The sequence below is a fragment of the Geotrypetes seraphini genome, chromosome 3 (assembly GCF_902459505.1).
Source record: "Geotrypetes seraphini chromosome 3, aGeoSer1.1, whole genome shotgun sequence".
In the NCBI taxonomy this organism is placed as follows: domain Eukaryota; kingdom Metazoa; phylum Chordata; class Amphibia; order Gymnophiona; family Dermophiidae; genus Geotrypetes; species Geotrypetes seraphini.
Window position 1 is genome coordinate 160332384 of NC_047086.1, and position 15539 is coordinate 160347922.

The following is a 15539-nucleotide window of genomic DNA, read 5'->3' on the forward strand; positions in this document are numbered from 1 at the left end:
CCTGTGCCTTCGTTGTCTCCCGTGTTATGGAACATGGTGCTTGGCATGAGTTTTAAAAAAAATCTTACATAACCTGCTGTGACACTTGCTAGCTCTGCACCGCCTGACACTAAATAATTCCGTCTTAAAGGATGCCAGGTATTGCTTTTATTGGCCATCATAAAGACGTCATATGTTGGAAGGATGTGTCTCTAATAGAGTATCTGACAGTAGTTAAACACTTTGTACATCATAATTTTGTTTACAAGGAAGAAGAGCAGATTGAGCAACATTTTTGTTCAGTTTACTAATCTCTGCAGTCGGGAGTAAAGCTGCTGCCTTCCTAGGATAAATTTATGCTAAGCTTTTTTAGAGGTAGATCAGCAGCCCTTGTGCTGCATGCTGTGTCCGTTCAGATGATAGTGTTTAAACATCATAAAGCATTGGATGAGAGAAGGTAAAACCAAAAATAATCCCCCGCCCCCCCTCCCCCAACTCCTGAGCTGATGGTTTTATGCCATCCTTTCTTCCTTAGTGTGTCAAGCAACAGCAGGTACTTCTGGCTGAAGTGATCTTCTAAACGGCTGCTTTCTTGTTGCTCAGGATGTCCCGCACAGGTGGAATATGGTGCAGTCACTGGCGGTGGAAGCTGACACATTTTCTGTACGTTATTGTTGCGTTCCTCAGCTGGAGCCAGCAGTCTGGTAAGCACATTTCTGAATGAACTAAGCATGCAATTACAAAAATTATGTTAACTGATGTTGCTTTATTTCTTTGCGTGTAAACCTGTTTTTTTTTTTTAATACATTGCACATAACATAAACAAAGATTTGTCTGGTATCGCTGGAGAATTCAAACTTTGCCCAAAAGCTTAGTAATCAGTCAGTTATTGTTGCAAAATATAGCGTGAACCTTGCAAAAGTTTTTATAAGTCCATTGTTGTTGTTATAATTATTATGTTTTCATGTATGTGGCACATTTCAGCCAGTATTGACTGGTCTTAACTCTATTAATCTAGGTCCTATCCAAGGACCTGGTTATCATAGAGATTTTGGTTCAAAATGTATACTGTTCAAGTAGGGTAGGTTTTGCGTATGTATGGTATTATTATTATTATTATTTTTTTGAAAAATTGATGGTTATATCTTTTTAAATTGAAAACGTCTAAGCATTTTTGGGAGTCCAATCTATATTTCTCTGAGAACTCAAGTCTTAATTGGTATTTCCAATGAATTTTTTTTCTCCAAATTCTTTCCACTTCAATTTGTAAATCACATTTTGCTGTTTTATTTGCCATGATATGCTAGAACCATAGTTTGACAGTTTTAGACAACATGATCAGTATATGGAAAGGAAAAGGGGAAAATAAAATACATTTGCATTTATATTCAAAGCAGGTTAGAAAAAGAGAAGAATGAGAATGAACAAGAAGTACCCAAAAACATGCAAATGTGTTATTTTTCCCCTTTTCTTTCCATATGCTTAATTTTTTCAGAGGTTTTTTTTTTCTTTTGATTTCAGTTTGATGTTTAAAGCCATTTTTATTTATTTTTCTTGATACTACATCGTTATATCCAATTATGCAACAAGTATAACAACCTTCCATCCATCCCTCACTAGCCCAACCCCTTCACATAAACCTCCCCCTGCCTCCCAATCTATGAATAGAGAAGATAACCAAACCATGACCTTGTTTTTTTTTGTGACTTACCCCCTCTTCTTTGAAACTACGATAGCAGTTTCTAGCACAGAGAGCCGCGCTGAATGGCCTGCACTGCTCCCGACACTCATAGGAACTCAATGAGCGTAGGAGCAGCGCAGACCATTCAGTGTGGCTCCCCGTGCTAGAAACTATCGCAGTTTTGTGAAAGAGGGGGTTAATATTTCATAAAAGGGAAACAAGTTTCTTCTGTACAAGTAGGCAGTGCAATACAAAAACTTAAGTGGGTAACGCTGCAAACATTTTAATGCGAAAAGCCTAATCTGATTCAGTTCACTGGATCTGTGGTTCTGAGTTGTGCCCCAGAAATCAAGAACAGAACTCTCTATACTCAAGCTGCATTAACGTATATTTTCCAAATTGGAGTTCATTTATCAGCTTTGGTTGTGGTCAACCTGTGAAAATATGGGTCACTTTAACCTTTATAATGTTCATGCTAAAATCATCTTAACAAATCAGAGGAATATCTTCTTATGGGGAGGAATATATGTTTTCTGTGTTTTTTTCACATCTCTCTTTTTCTGTGCATCAAAACTTATTATAAATTGTAAAGAGAACTCAAATAGGAAATAGAAGGATAAAAACTTGTATTGAAAAACCTTGCACTGCATCTATGACAAATTGTAATCTGTATACTATGTATGTTTAACTTGTAACCCGTTCTGAGCTCTTTGGGGAGAATGGGATAGAAAACAAATTAACTAACTAAATACAATAATTGAAAAATATCACTAAACAAAAATCTTGAACTCCAACTGGGCTGGCCGTTCAACAAGAAGCAACTGCTGGGGGACCAGTTGCTCGCCTCCTTTCCAACTGTCCTGCCAGCCCTGCAGCCCTGAAATAAACCCGCTCTCTGCCTCCCCTGGCTCTCATGCTCTCTGCCACGATCTGCTGTCCTCTCGCCTGCCCTGCTCAGCCCCAACTCGCCTGCTCTTCCCTGAAGTGTGAGCCTGTGGTTTTAACCCGCGGGTTTAAAGCAGGTTAAAACCACAGACTCGTGAAGTTAACCCCCCCCCCCCAGTAAAGTAAGTAAAAAAAGAAAAAAAAAACCTCTGCCAGGCACGAAGGGCCAGCGCATGCGCAGACCATCTACAGCCAAGGAAGATGGTCTACGCATGCTTGTACAAGGTGAGCATGTTGTCGGGGCAGCGGCTGACTTAGGAGAGGAGAGGTGAGGCCGCGCGCATGCTTGTTCAGGTTGGCGGCTGGCTTGGATCGGGAGCCGGGAGGTGCTGACGGACGGCAGAGGCATCGGCCGAAGCGGGAGGGCAGCCGCACGGGGACCCTGAGGGAATGAAGCCACCACTCTGGAAGCGCTGCAGCACCCGCAGACAGGTACTCACCCCTGGGCCACCACTGCAAACTTTGGTTGTGGAACGAATCTTCTGAGTTTGCACTAAGGCCTATGGAGAACTTTGCTTTGATAAACGAGCGTTTTGGATTACGAGCATGATCCTGGAACGGATGATCCTGGAGCATGATCCATACTTTGGATGTCACTGAATGATGTGTAGCCTTGAATGTGTTAATACCCCATTACCAATACTCTAACTCTTGCCCAGTGCTATGTTTTTTAATAACTAATTTCTTCTTTGCTGCGGCTTTGGGGAGTACTGCTGGCTCAGCTGATTGAGGATAACCTCCCCTGCCGCAATCGGCTTATGGCTGCTGTGGCCTGATTTTAGGATCCTGCAGGGGCATAGATAGGTGGCTGAAATGTAGGCTAGGGTTTTCCAAGCCTACATTTCAGTTGCCGATCTTGCCATACACTGCAGCCAGGTAGACGCTTTAGCCTACCTAGCGCCACTTCTGGCATTGGCCACGTCTACTTTGGCGTTCCATGGCCTAAAGTGGCTACCAAGCTACGATGCCAGTGGCCTTTTATTTAAGTGTTGGTAGACGCTTCAACACTTGCCTTTTTTTTTTTGTTGTTGTTTGCTGTTTCTGATAGTTTTTCAATTAATTTAGGCATAGGCAGGGTGCCTACCAATGTCTGTTTATGCGCTCGTTATAGAATATCCCTGTAGGTGCCTATTTATAAACAATAAAATGGGCTTTTGCAGTCACTTGGAAAACCTATTAAATCACGAGCCAAATTTATGTGTGCAGCTGGATCTTTTGTTTTTCCCATCTAGAAGGTTGAATTTTTTACAAACAGCTCTTGTGCGTGTACCTTCATTAACACAAAAATGAAACTTCCATGGCAGTAGCCTCCTATCCCTGGCTGCAACACAGCAAAAATCAATTAGAATGGCTTTAAATTCAGCTGTTCATCAAAATGTAGCGTTGGATCGAGGAAGTGAGTGGGAGTGATTCTGATGGTCTCAGTTATGCTGCTGTAATTCTACATGAATGTGCAGTGACATTTTAATAATGCAGATGCTATCTAGAAAGTAGCCCCCCTTTTTTTTCTTTACTCTTCTAGCCAAACCACTTTAATACAATAAAGCAATGTTTCCCAACAGTTTATTTTGTTTTTTTTTTAAGCTCAATGCACACCTACATTAACAAAAATCTTGTACGACCCAGCAGCCTTCATGGAACAGGTATTGTGGACATGGGAGAGGACTCCAAGTCCTTCCAACTTCCTTCTGTACTTCTTTGACCATGGAATAGAAGGCTTAAGCAGGAGAAGAGGAGGAGGGGTGTCCAAACATGGGCACATACTGCATTTAGGAAGGCATGCGTTTCTACATGGGTTGTTTAGATGCTGCTGCTGCATGTTAACAGCTATTGGTATCTTTTGTTTGTGGTGCTGAGGGAAGAGCCCATGCACTGGACTGGACCCGAGCATCAGGAAGTGATAACTTTTTTTTTTTTTTTTTCCATGGCACACCTAAAAATCATACTTGGTCATATGACCTGAGTACTGTGTCACACTGATTTGGAAGCATCACCGTACAACACATTGATATGGCAGTTTAACAAATAGTGAAAAGAGAAACATGTATTGAAATAAAAATCCTTATTTTAAAGCTCAGGGCAGAAACTTGGAATCAGTATAAATTGAGACCTTATTGTCAGCATGAAACACTCTCTCAGTTTTGAAGGCAAAGCATTAAGACTGGCTTTGCTCTTTCTTAAGGATATGACTTGGATATGCTGAGGCGATTATTGATCACCAGCTTGGAGTCTCTAATTTGGAGTCTTCCAGGCAGGATTCGAGGTTGTTCCCAGGTCTGTTGAATGTTAATACTGTATGCAGGCTCTGACTCAGATCATTAGCTATGTAGATCTTAAATTTGTTATGTTGTAACCTGGAGGTGAATCATTTACATATAATTGTAAGATTTAATAAAGGTTTAGGTAAGTTGGTGAACTGGTTGACATCCAACAAGTTAAAACAATCCTGCTAAATCGGAGATGCTATGTTTCTAAGCCCTATTATACAGAGTTCCTGTTCTGCCCCTGGCAGCCTTGGACTAGTTTAAGATATGTTCAATATTTTCTCTCTCCATTGCATTTTATGCTGCAGTCAGTGCATTATGTGTAATGTAGTTTCATACTTACAACAGCCACTCCACTGTACAAGTTTTATTCTAGTGGTCTTTCTCCTAAGACCTCCTCCCTTTTCCTCTCATTTAAACTTGGGTCTTAACGTCTCACTGTTGTACTTCCTAGTCTGTTCTACAACCTTTACTCTGATAGGTCTGCAAAGGTATGACCTTGCTCTGTTACCTGTTGCCAAGCTTTGTCCCTATTGGTCTCTTCTCTTCCCTCCCCTGAGAATCTTTTGTCTTCAGACCCCAGTGACTCTTAATGCCTCCATCTTGAGCACATGGCTGCATCCCCAGCAAAGAACCAGTATTTCACCATAAGCTACCCAAACTCATGCATAAATAACTCAGCATGTCAACCTGAAACTTGGAGCACCTTTCTGCCTAAACTTTTCCTATGCTCTTGAGGTTGTGGGGGTGGGGGGGCTATAGAGGTTTGCATGGGGTTAGAGGTGGCAGCAGGAGGGAGTAGACATCATTCCTGCCATTCTCTGATTTGGAGATTTGGAGGGGTGTTGGCATTCAGAAGGGTCGGTGGCAGGAGGGAGGGGACATCCTTCCTGTTGATTTTGGGGGTACTTGTCGGTGGTCCCCTGCCGCAAGATCCAACATGGCTGAAAAAGAAGAGCAGACCATATATAATGGCAGACTTTATTACTTTATTCTCCTAGTATACACACATATGCCTGACATAGCCATGTTTTACCCAAGGGCCTGCTTCAGGGGCAATTGATTGCCAGTTGGTGTAAAAATCCAAACTCCATCTACGAGTCATATGATACTGTATTTATCAGTTTGATGAAGTTTGGATTTTTACACACCAATTGGTAATTTATCATCCCTGTGGCCATGTCAAGAAAGTTGGGACAGGCACATGGGATTTCTCACAGAATGCAGTAAGTTAATTATGCACAAATTTTATGTGTTGAAATCCTGTGGCAAACATGAGGGGAAGATGCCAGACACATGCACACATGGTTTCATTAAATGCAGGGCTTCTGGTGCGCATGTCCAGACCAAACAAAAAGTGTCAGCATACATTGGAACTACAGTAAAACCTTGGCTTACGAGCATAATTGGTTCAGAAAACACGCTTGTAATCCAAAACACTCGTATATCAAAGCAAATTTCCCCATAAGAAATAATGGAAACTCAGATGATTCGTTCCACAACCCCAAAACTTTAATACAAAATACTATACGAACTTCTTTTGCAAGACCTCGCTCATTTAGAACAGTCACTACACTCCCGCAAAAAGAGAAGAACTATTGCCTCAGTTGTGATGATGTGACACGTGTATACTGTATGTACTCGTATTGCAAGACTTTGCTTGTGTAGAACAGTCACTACACTCTTGCAGTGTCGGAGAGAGAAGAACCATCGGCTCAGTTGTGATGGGTGTATACTGTATGTACTTGTATTGCAAGACATTGCTTGTATATCAAGTTAGAATTTAATAAAATGTTTTGAATGTCTTGCAAAACACTTGCAAACCAAGTTACACTCCTCCCTCTGTATTCACGGGGATTAAGGGCAGAGCTAGCCCACGAATAAGGAAAATTTGTGAATAACTTTTGGGCCGACTCTGACCCACCCCAGACCTTACCTGGTGGTCTAGTGGTGACGCGGGGAGGAGCGATCTTCCTACACTCCTGCCCTGTGCTGGACTCCTACACTCCTGAGCCGTGCTGTGCACCCGTACTGTGAGTTCCTGTAGTCTCACGAGACTACAATGGGAGTTTCCGTTGTAGTCTTGTGAGACCACAGGAACTTGCAGCACAGGTGGATGGGCAGGAGTATAGGAAGATCGCTCCTGCCCTGCACTGCGCCATTGCTAGACAACCAGGTAAGGTCCATGCATGAAGTTGCCTCCAATCGCCCCCTCCTGCTCTGATTGCCCCCTTCTGCTAGCCCTAATCCAAGTCCCGGGGCTAGTTCTGGTTGATGCGGGCTGCCTCCGAGCGATTCTCTAAGAGGGGGGGGGGAGCCCAGGCAAAAAATCGTGAAGAGTCAAAACTGCAATCTCAAAAACCGTGACTAGGGAGGGGGAAGTGTACTTTCAATCCAAGGTTTTACTATATTTCCCTGTAACTTCATTGAATGTCCCCTAGTCCTTTGTAATTTATGACGGAGTGAAAAATTGATCCACTTGTACCCATTCTACTCCACTCAGAATTTTGTAGATTGAGACATTTAAATATTTCTATAGCGTTAAGCTACAGGAGGTGAGTCTCTCTTTTTTGTTGTTGTTGTTTTTCAAATGAAGGAAAACTCCAGAAGGAGAGAGCATAAGATGAAGTTAAGAGGTGATAGGCTCAGGAGTACTGTATGAAAATACTTCTTTACAAAAAGGGTGGTAGATGCATGGCATAGACTGCTGACGGAGGTGGTGGAGATGAAGACTGTATCTGGATTCAAGATAGCATGGGACAGGCATGCAGGATCTCTTAGGGAGAGGAGGAGAAAGTGGATGTTATGGATGGGCAGACTGGTTGGGCCATTCGGCCTTTATCTGCCGTCATGCTTCTGTGTTTCTATGACTGTGTCTGACCTCAAGATTCTGTTACATCCATTCCATATGATAGGTATTCAATCCAAACCCGCAAACCAGGTCTTGCAGAAGTGATAATCGCAGCTTTCAGCATCTCCCACATTACCAGGAGCAGTTTTTTCCTTCTGCAAGTGAACCGTGCAGAGGTGTTTCGGCTCGGTTTCATTTTTCTTATTTTTCCTAATTTTATGATACAAGTTTGACTTATTTGGTGACTTATTTGGTGGCTTATTTAAGGGATCTCTACCTGAGAAGGGAAGCAGGTCTCGCGGATCTGGACTTCAACTTCATAGGGTAAACCTTTGAGTGGACATGTGGGGCCAGCCTGCTGTATGCCACTTCTGAGCTCAGGGTCCATTCCCCTGGGAGCAAGCTTGCCTTCTGACACCTTCAGATGCTTAAGCACAAGCTGAGGGTGCCCTGAGTAAGAACCCTCAGGATGTCAGGGTGCTAACTGCGTATTTCCTGTCTCCCCCAACCCTGTTGTGCTTAAAAGTTCTGTGGGGGTGGCGGTCTTGGTTGGGGCTCATCTGATTGGCAGCCTGAAGATTTGGAAGATTGGACTAGTTGGAGAAGTTTCTGAGGCAGAAAATCCTTTCGCTTCACTTCAGCTGCAGAGAGTGGAAAAAATATCTGACAGGCAGGTACTGCATAGAGCTGTGAGTACAGCCTTGTTTTTTCCCATAGGAAAATTTTTTTTTGGGGGGGGGGGGGGGGGGGAAGGGGTCTGAAAGTCATTTTGGAGGATTTTTGAGGTTAGAGTTCAGGTCTCCAACCTCCTAAAACCCTTATTTTGGATTTATTTTTTTTTTAAATCATCTTCATGGGTTGTTTTTGGCACAATGTTTCTGGCAGTGGCCATCTTGGATTTTAAATTTATCTGGTTTTTTCTGAGTCATTTTTCTACCTCAAAACCCATTGATTTTTGGAAAAAATCCTCCTCACAACATATTTTCACGAATTCTTATGACATTTGCACTGGATTGTCAGCAGAGGAAGATCCATGTACCGTATGCTGTGACACGCATAAGGATAGGGCAGGAGTTTTGGGATTCACTCTCTCCAGGTCTTCTACAGTTGGGGAACCAATATGGGTCTGGGACATGAGAAGAAAATCTGCCTGGTACCCGAGTATGGTGATGATGCTAAGTGCAAGCGCGGGGAGTCCGTGGATACCACAAAGGCCGTGTCGAGTGTCTGTCAGGGGTTGGGTATTGCTCCTGTGTATGGGTTCTTGCCAGAATTTGTCCAGATGATGTGGAGAGCCTATTATACAGACCCGATCATGCTTTGCAGCTGGAAGGTGTGTCGTGGGGTCTCATTCATGTGTCTTCTCTGATGGAGCTCACAGATCCGGTCCCACAATTGCCTGCTTTTCAAAGGACAGATTTTCTTTGGCAAGGGTCCAGTGTGGCAGATCATTGCCCTAAATCACTGCCAGATAGCAGACCTCACAGTCCCCCTTGGGGTGGGGAATGAAGAAATTTTCATCCCTCCTGCTGGTCATGCCAAAGTAGCACGGGCTTGTCCTCCTACTTATCACTTACATAACGTTGAAAGGCGTATGCAGCACTGTACATTTTGGCATTATATTGATGGTCCTTGCTTGGAAGAGCTTACAATCTAACTTGGACAGACATGACATTTAGGATTGGGGATACAGAACCCAAGCTGAGAGGAGGTAGGAGTCGAAAGCATTCTGGAAGAGGTGGGCTTTTGACTGGGCCTTGAACACTGCCAGAGACGGAGCCTGCTGTAGGGATTTGGGCATCTTCTTTCTGTTAATCTATGATGGATTCCGTATGGCCCACCCTCTATATTTTCTGTATTGACTGCTTTCTTTTTTGCCTTGGATATTTCTCCCTCTAGGCCTGCATCTTTCTCTTGCAAGCAGGATGGCCAAGTAAGACATTCTCTTGTATGTGAAAGTGTATTATTTAGCCTCTGGCTCCTTTGATGTTTGTGCTTGTTGTACATGGCAGGTAGGTTTTTATTGCTGCTATGTTTCTTGAATGTTTTTCATGTTTATTGCTAACTGTTTGTTCTCTTATAGCTTGCAGAGCAGAACAGAACTATATCATGTTGGCATGGAAGTTCCCCGTACCTCTTCTTTTTTGTGTTTTTATTCCAGTGGTGATTGATTGCTTTGGGACAAAACTGAAAAGGACACTATACTCCTGACAATGTGAAAAGTGCTGAAAGCGTGATTGTCACTTCATGGGTTTGGATTGAACACTTATCATATGGAATTTATAGTGGATTAACAAAGGTAAGAACCTAATCTTCCAAAGCGTGGGAGAGGCATGTGGGATCTCATAGGGCGAGGAGGAGATAGTGGATGCTGCGGATGGGCAGACTGGATGGGCCATTTGACCTTTATCTGTCATCATGTTTCTATTACAGAATTCTACATTCCTAACAATAGTTAGACATGAGCATTTACAGCAGCCTTTCAGTTGGCGTTGGAAATCGTGTGTGAAGTTAACATGGAACTGTGGACTTACCTGTCATTACAGAATACTAAATGCTACCTGTGTAATTGCTGATATAGAATTTGCACTTAGCATGCAGTGTCCCAGTGCCCACCTTTTGGGGAACCTGTAGATAATTGCTCCCATTGTGTGTGTCTGCAGAAAAGATAACATGCATCTGTAGCCAATTCTGAAGCAATGAAAACAGTTCCTTTCTCATCTGCGTATGGAAGTGAGCTTTAAATACTTGCTTTGACAATTTTTCACTAATTTTTTTATTTCTTCTAAAATCTCCTCCAATTTACATGAGTTTATTTATTGTTGTTGCCATGACTGCCTTATCTGTCAAAATATTCCCTAATTTTGCCACTCTTGAAGTAAAATAATCCCTTCCTCTAAAAATTATTTGTGTTCAGATGATTAGGGGAGGGGGAATGGGGGTTACGAACAAGGGATAGCAAACAGATAAACAGATAGATAGATAGATAGTATTCTATGCAAAGTAAGACTTTTAGGTCTACCTGCATTCCAGGCTATATAGCATCTGGAAAAGAATGATAAAAAAAGATTAACTGAGACATCTATTCCTTATTGACTTCTTTATTTAAATGGTATTTGCTTTTTATTCCTGAGTTCTGTACAATATGGTCAAGCAGCTGTTGTAACGGGCCAGAGATTTCTTTACCAGACGGGGACGAATCAAAATCCAGCGTTCCCTCTGACTCATATGTTCCCTTCATGAATTGCTGGATTCTTCCATACAGGAATACTTCACACTTGCCCAGAATCTCAATGAACCTGAACCCTGAAATGAGTCCAAGCTCAGAAATGCATTTGTGCTGCTCTCTTGCCAATTTATTCAAAAAACAAATGCACAACTGAAGGTACTCCATAAACTTCAAGCCACCGACTCCACAGTAAGAGGGGAATTTTATAACGGGATGCTTACTAAAAGTGCTTTTTAAAGGTGCCTGATTTTCTTTATAAAACACTAGTGTCTGCGGCTGAAAACATATTAATTTAAGGTAGTCACTTTCACTAGCCCTAGAGCTGTTTTAAATGCCCATTGCTAGATGTTAGCATGGACCAGGGGCATAGCCAGAAGTCCATTATTGGGGGTTCCCAAAAATGGAGTGGGGAATCCTGATATTTCCCGTCCCCAATAAAATATTATCTTTGCTGGCAGGGTTGCTGACCCCTGCCAGTCAAACATCTCCCAACTGGGTCGTGCCTGCAGCAGGATTTAATTCATTCAGGTGCAAATCATCTGCTAATGCCAGCTCTCCTGTACATGCTCAGTTAGATCTGAACTAAGCAAGTGCAAGAGAGCTGGCATTGGCAGCCAAAGCACACTTACTGTATTAAGTATTGCTGCAGGTATGACTCAGGTAAGTGATAGGATTACCATATTTTGAGAGATGAAACTCCCCAGACACATGGTTCTTCCCCGTTCTGCTTCTAGTTCTGCTCCAGTCCTGCCCTGCCCTCTTCCAATTTTGTGGTCACTGGGATCAATAAGATATTTCATTAAAAACAAAAAACAAAGGAAATAAGGTGATACCTCTGTCTCTTGGGTCAGAGCATATGTGATGGTATTGTGTGGCTTGGTTGTGCAAAATGGATCTTTTTATATGTGAAGGGTGAAAGTTGGAATTGTGGAGGCAGCTGCATCTGTTCATATGTGTGTATGTGTGTGTATATGTTTGTATGTAACCATTTTTGATAGACTGGGCTTTCTTTAAAGCTGCTCTGCCACCTTTGACTTCTGTCCATCCACCCACTCCTCCCTCTTCCTATCCCCAAAATGCTTTCTTGTTTTTCTTTTATATATATTGATTTGTCAACATTTGCTTTTTTTCTGATCTGAAGAAGGGTTATTACCTTCAAAAGCTCATCATAAAATACATTGAGCTAGTCCAATAAAAAAAGGTATACCTTATTTCCTTTGTTTTTTATTTTATTTCTTTATACTATTTTAGAAAGTGGACTAACATGGCCACCACACGATTTCATCTTAAAAGCCAAATTTAGATTTCTTCAATAATAGCTCCCCCCCCCCCCCCCCGGAATTCATAGCAACTGGCTTTGCTCTCTTCCATTCCCCCCCCCCCCCCCCCCCCCCCCCGCGCACAAGGCAAGTATCATAACTGTGAGGAGAAGTATGTGATGATCTTAACGGCAAAAGCTAGAAGGATGCTAGGGTGTATAGGGAGAGTATGGCCAGTAGGAAAAAGGAGATATTGGTGCCCCTGTATAAGACTTTGGTGAGACCTCATTTAGAATATTGTGTACAATTTTGGAGGCCGCACCTTCATAAAGATATAAAAAGGATGGAGTCGGTCCAGAAGAAGTTCTACTAAAATGGTGTATGGTCTTTGTCGTGAGGCATATGGGGACAGACTTAAAGATCTCAGTCTATATACTTTGGAGGAGAGACAGGAAAGGGGAGATATGATAGAGGCGTTTAAATTCCTATGGAATGTAAATGCACATGAGTCGAGTCTCTTTCATTTGAAAGGAAGCTCTGGAATGAGAGGGCATAGGATGAAGTTAAGAGGTGATAGCTCAGGAGTAATCTAAAGAAACTCTTTTTGTACAAAAAGAGTGGTAGATGCATGGAACAGTCTCCTGGAAGAGGTGGTGGAGACAGAGACTGTGTCTGAATTCAAGATGGCCTGGGATAGGCATGTGGGTTTCTCAGAGAGAGAAAGAGATAATGCTGCAGATGGGCAGACTAGATGGGCCATTTGGCCTTTATCAGCCATCATGTATCTATGTTTCTGTGCAAAACAGCATGAATTAGTAGTAAAATAATATGTATTAACAGTAGCCCACATAACAAGGTCATTTAGGGGGGAGAAGTTGTTTAATTAAAACACAATTGAGAAAAATAAAATTTCAGGGCCATATTTCAAGGCAAAACAATGTGGGCTTGAAAATAAATAGAGACATCACAATACCAATAGATTTATCCAGCTACTACAAAGAAGACTCTAACCACTGAGCCTGAAAGGAACATGGAGGGCCTTGAACAAGGCTAGATTAGACCATACACTCTGCTCAGAATATTTAAAATGTAATACAAGCAGTAAAGTGAAACTGCTGCTGCTCCATTTATGAATACACTGGCTCAGACTGAATTCCATCTGCAGCAATGTGAGAATATGGGTTATAGGGCCGAGACAAAGCTGTATTCTGAACTTTTCAGTGCAGAACAGTACTGGCTCTGATCTCTACCCACACATGCTGAGCACAATGAAATGCTCATTAAATAGATGATTTACGAATGTGTAGACAGAGCACTGGATTTTTTCAAGTGTCCCTTACAGCTATGGAGAGAGACTGATTTTTTTCTTTTCTTTATTTGCAGCAGTTTTAAAATGTTTAGTAACTAGCAGGATGTAGAAATAATTTCATCACCAAGAAATCAATTAAAATGGTGGACACTGGGTAAAGAATAAGAGGGAAGCAATGCTTCTGTTAAGCTTTCCAGTGTCTGAAGGATATTATTGAACAGGATAATGGTAAGACACTGTAAAGAACTCAAAAACAATGTAAGCAAAATACAAAAGGACAGATGGGGCCACCCTGACCACCAAAGCAGATATCAGCTTGTTCAATGAAAACACATTGTAGCTGGAGCAGGTCCTTGATTATATGAGCATTCTAAGTGTCTGCCTCTCTGAACTTCCTGTTTCAGAAGTGTGGCATCTGGTAGCCCTTTAGCATGTGTGGATGCTCAAGGCTCCACACCAGCCACAAGGAAGGGAAGTCACTGAAATCCTTGGGGGGGGGGGGGGGGAAGGAGGGTGAAGAAGAGGAAACGATGCTGGACACCAGTTTGGGGAGCTGAGGAAGGGAAGGACAAACTAAGATTTGGGGAAGAGAGATAAACAATGTCACCTTTTCAACCTGTTTGGCCACCTTAGATCATCACATACAATCACACCCAAGTCCTGCTCTTCTGTTGTGCACATAAGTTCTTCACCCCCTAAACTACCGTTCCCTCTGTTTTTTGCAGCCCAAATGCATGACCTTGCATATCTTAGCATTAAATTTTAGCTGCCAAATTTCAGACCATTCTTCAAGCTTTGCCAGGTCTTTCTTCATGTTATTCACACCATCCTGGGTGTCTACTGTATTGCAGATTTTGGTATAATCCACAAAGAGGCAAATCTTACCTGACAACCCTTAAGCAATATCGTTTATAAGAATGTTAAAAAGAAGAGGCCCAAGAACAGAACCTTGAGATACACTACTGGTAACATCCCTTTTCTCAGAGCGTTCTCCATTGATCACTACCCTCTGTCACCTTCCACTCAACCAGTTCTTCACCCAGCCCGTCTGTGAAGATCTATTCAAAATGCGATTATGTATCTGTAAACCAACATGTTTGTAAAAGTCTCTTGTCTGTCATATTCTGTGCATGTTATTGTTGTAATGCCGCCTAGATATAGGCGGTTGATAAATTTTTAAAATTTATTAGATGTCTGTGTCCCATTTATTAAATGTATGGGTCCCATTTAATGCAAAGATACCACCAGCAATAGTCGGGCCTTACCAATCAGAAGCTGCTTTGACATGCAGCTCCTGATTGGTGAGGCTCGACTTTAGTGCAGGAAGAGACGGTCAGAGCATACAGCAAGTGATTTCCTTCACTCACTGGCGCTCCGGTTGCTCTATCCTGCCTCTCCCGCTGCCCTCTCCAGTCTCCCCCACGATAAACCTTATTCACGGTTTTTCAGGATTCGCGGAGAGTACTGTATAGCTGTTGCTAATGTGCAGTGTACTCTTTTCCATTAGCACATGTTTTAGGCACACAGATTTAAAACAAATGGGAAAATATTTCTTCACACAAAGTGTAATTAAACTCTGGGATTTGTTGCCAGAAAATGTGGTTAAAGCAGTTAGATTAGCAGGTTAAAAAAAAAAAAAAAGTTTGGACTATTTCCTAAAAGAAAAGTCCATAAGCCATTATTACGATGGAGTTGAGAAAATCCTCTGCTTATTTCTAGGACAAACAGAATAAAATATGTTTTACTTGGGATCATGCCAGGTACTTGTGACCTGCATTGGTCATTGTTGGAAACAGGAAACTAGGCTTGATGGACCTTCGGTCTGTCCCATTATGGTAATGCATATGTTCTTGCGTTCATTTGATTTGATTACTGCATCAGGGAATAATTTTTCTTTTTACACGTGTGTTAGGAAACTGCAGAGCCCTAATGCATGGCTTTCTACATTGTTCCCTTGGTAAAGCTTGCTTCAAAAATCTGGGGAAAGAGGGGCTATTAACACACATGGAATGTCATAAATGG

The 15539-nt window shown here is 42.2% G+C and overlaps 1 protein-coding gene across 1 annotated transcript in view; it reads left to right on the forward strand.

Annotated features, from left to right (window-relative positions):
* The first annotated feature begins 380 nt into the window (after nucleotides 1-380).
* ADGRG6 (adhesion G protein-coupled receptor G6) overlaps nucleotides 381-15539 on the forward strand; it is a 307599-nt gene continuing 292440 nt past the window's right edge. Inside the window, 2 exon segments of the mRNA XM_033938193.1 lie at nucleotides 381-436; nucleotides 583-683. Of these exon segments, the coding sequence (XP_033794084.1) occupies nucleotides 396-436; nucleotides 583-683 (142 nt within the window). The 5' untranslated portion in view covers nucleotides 381-395.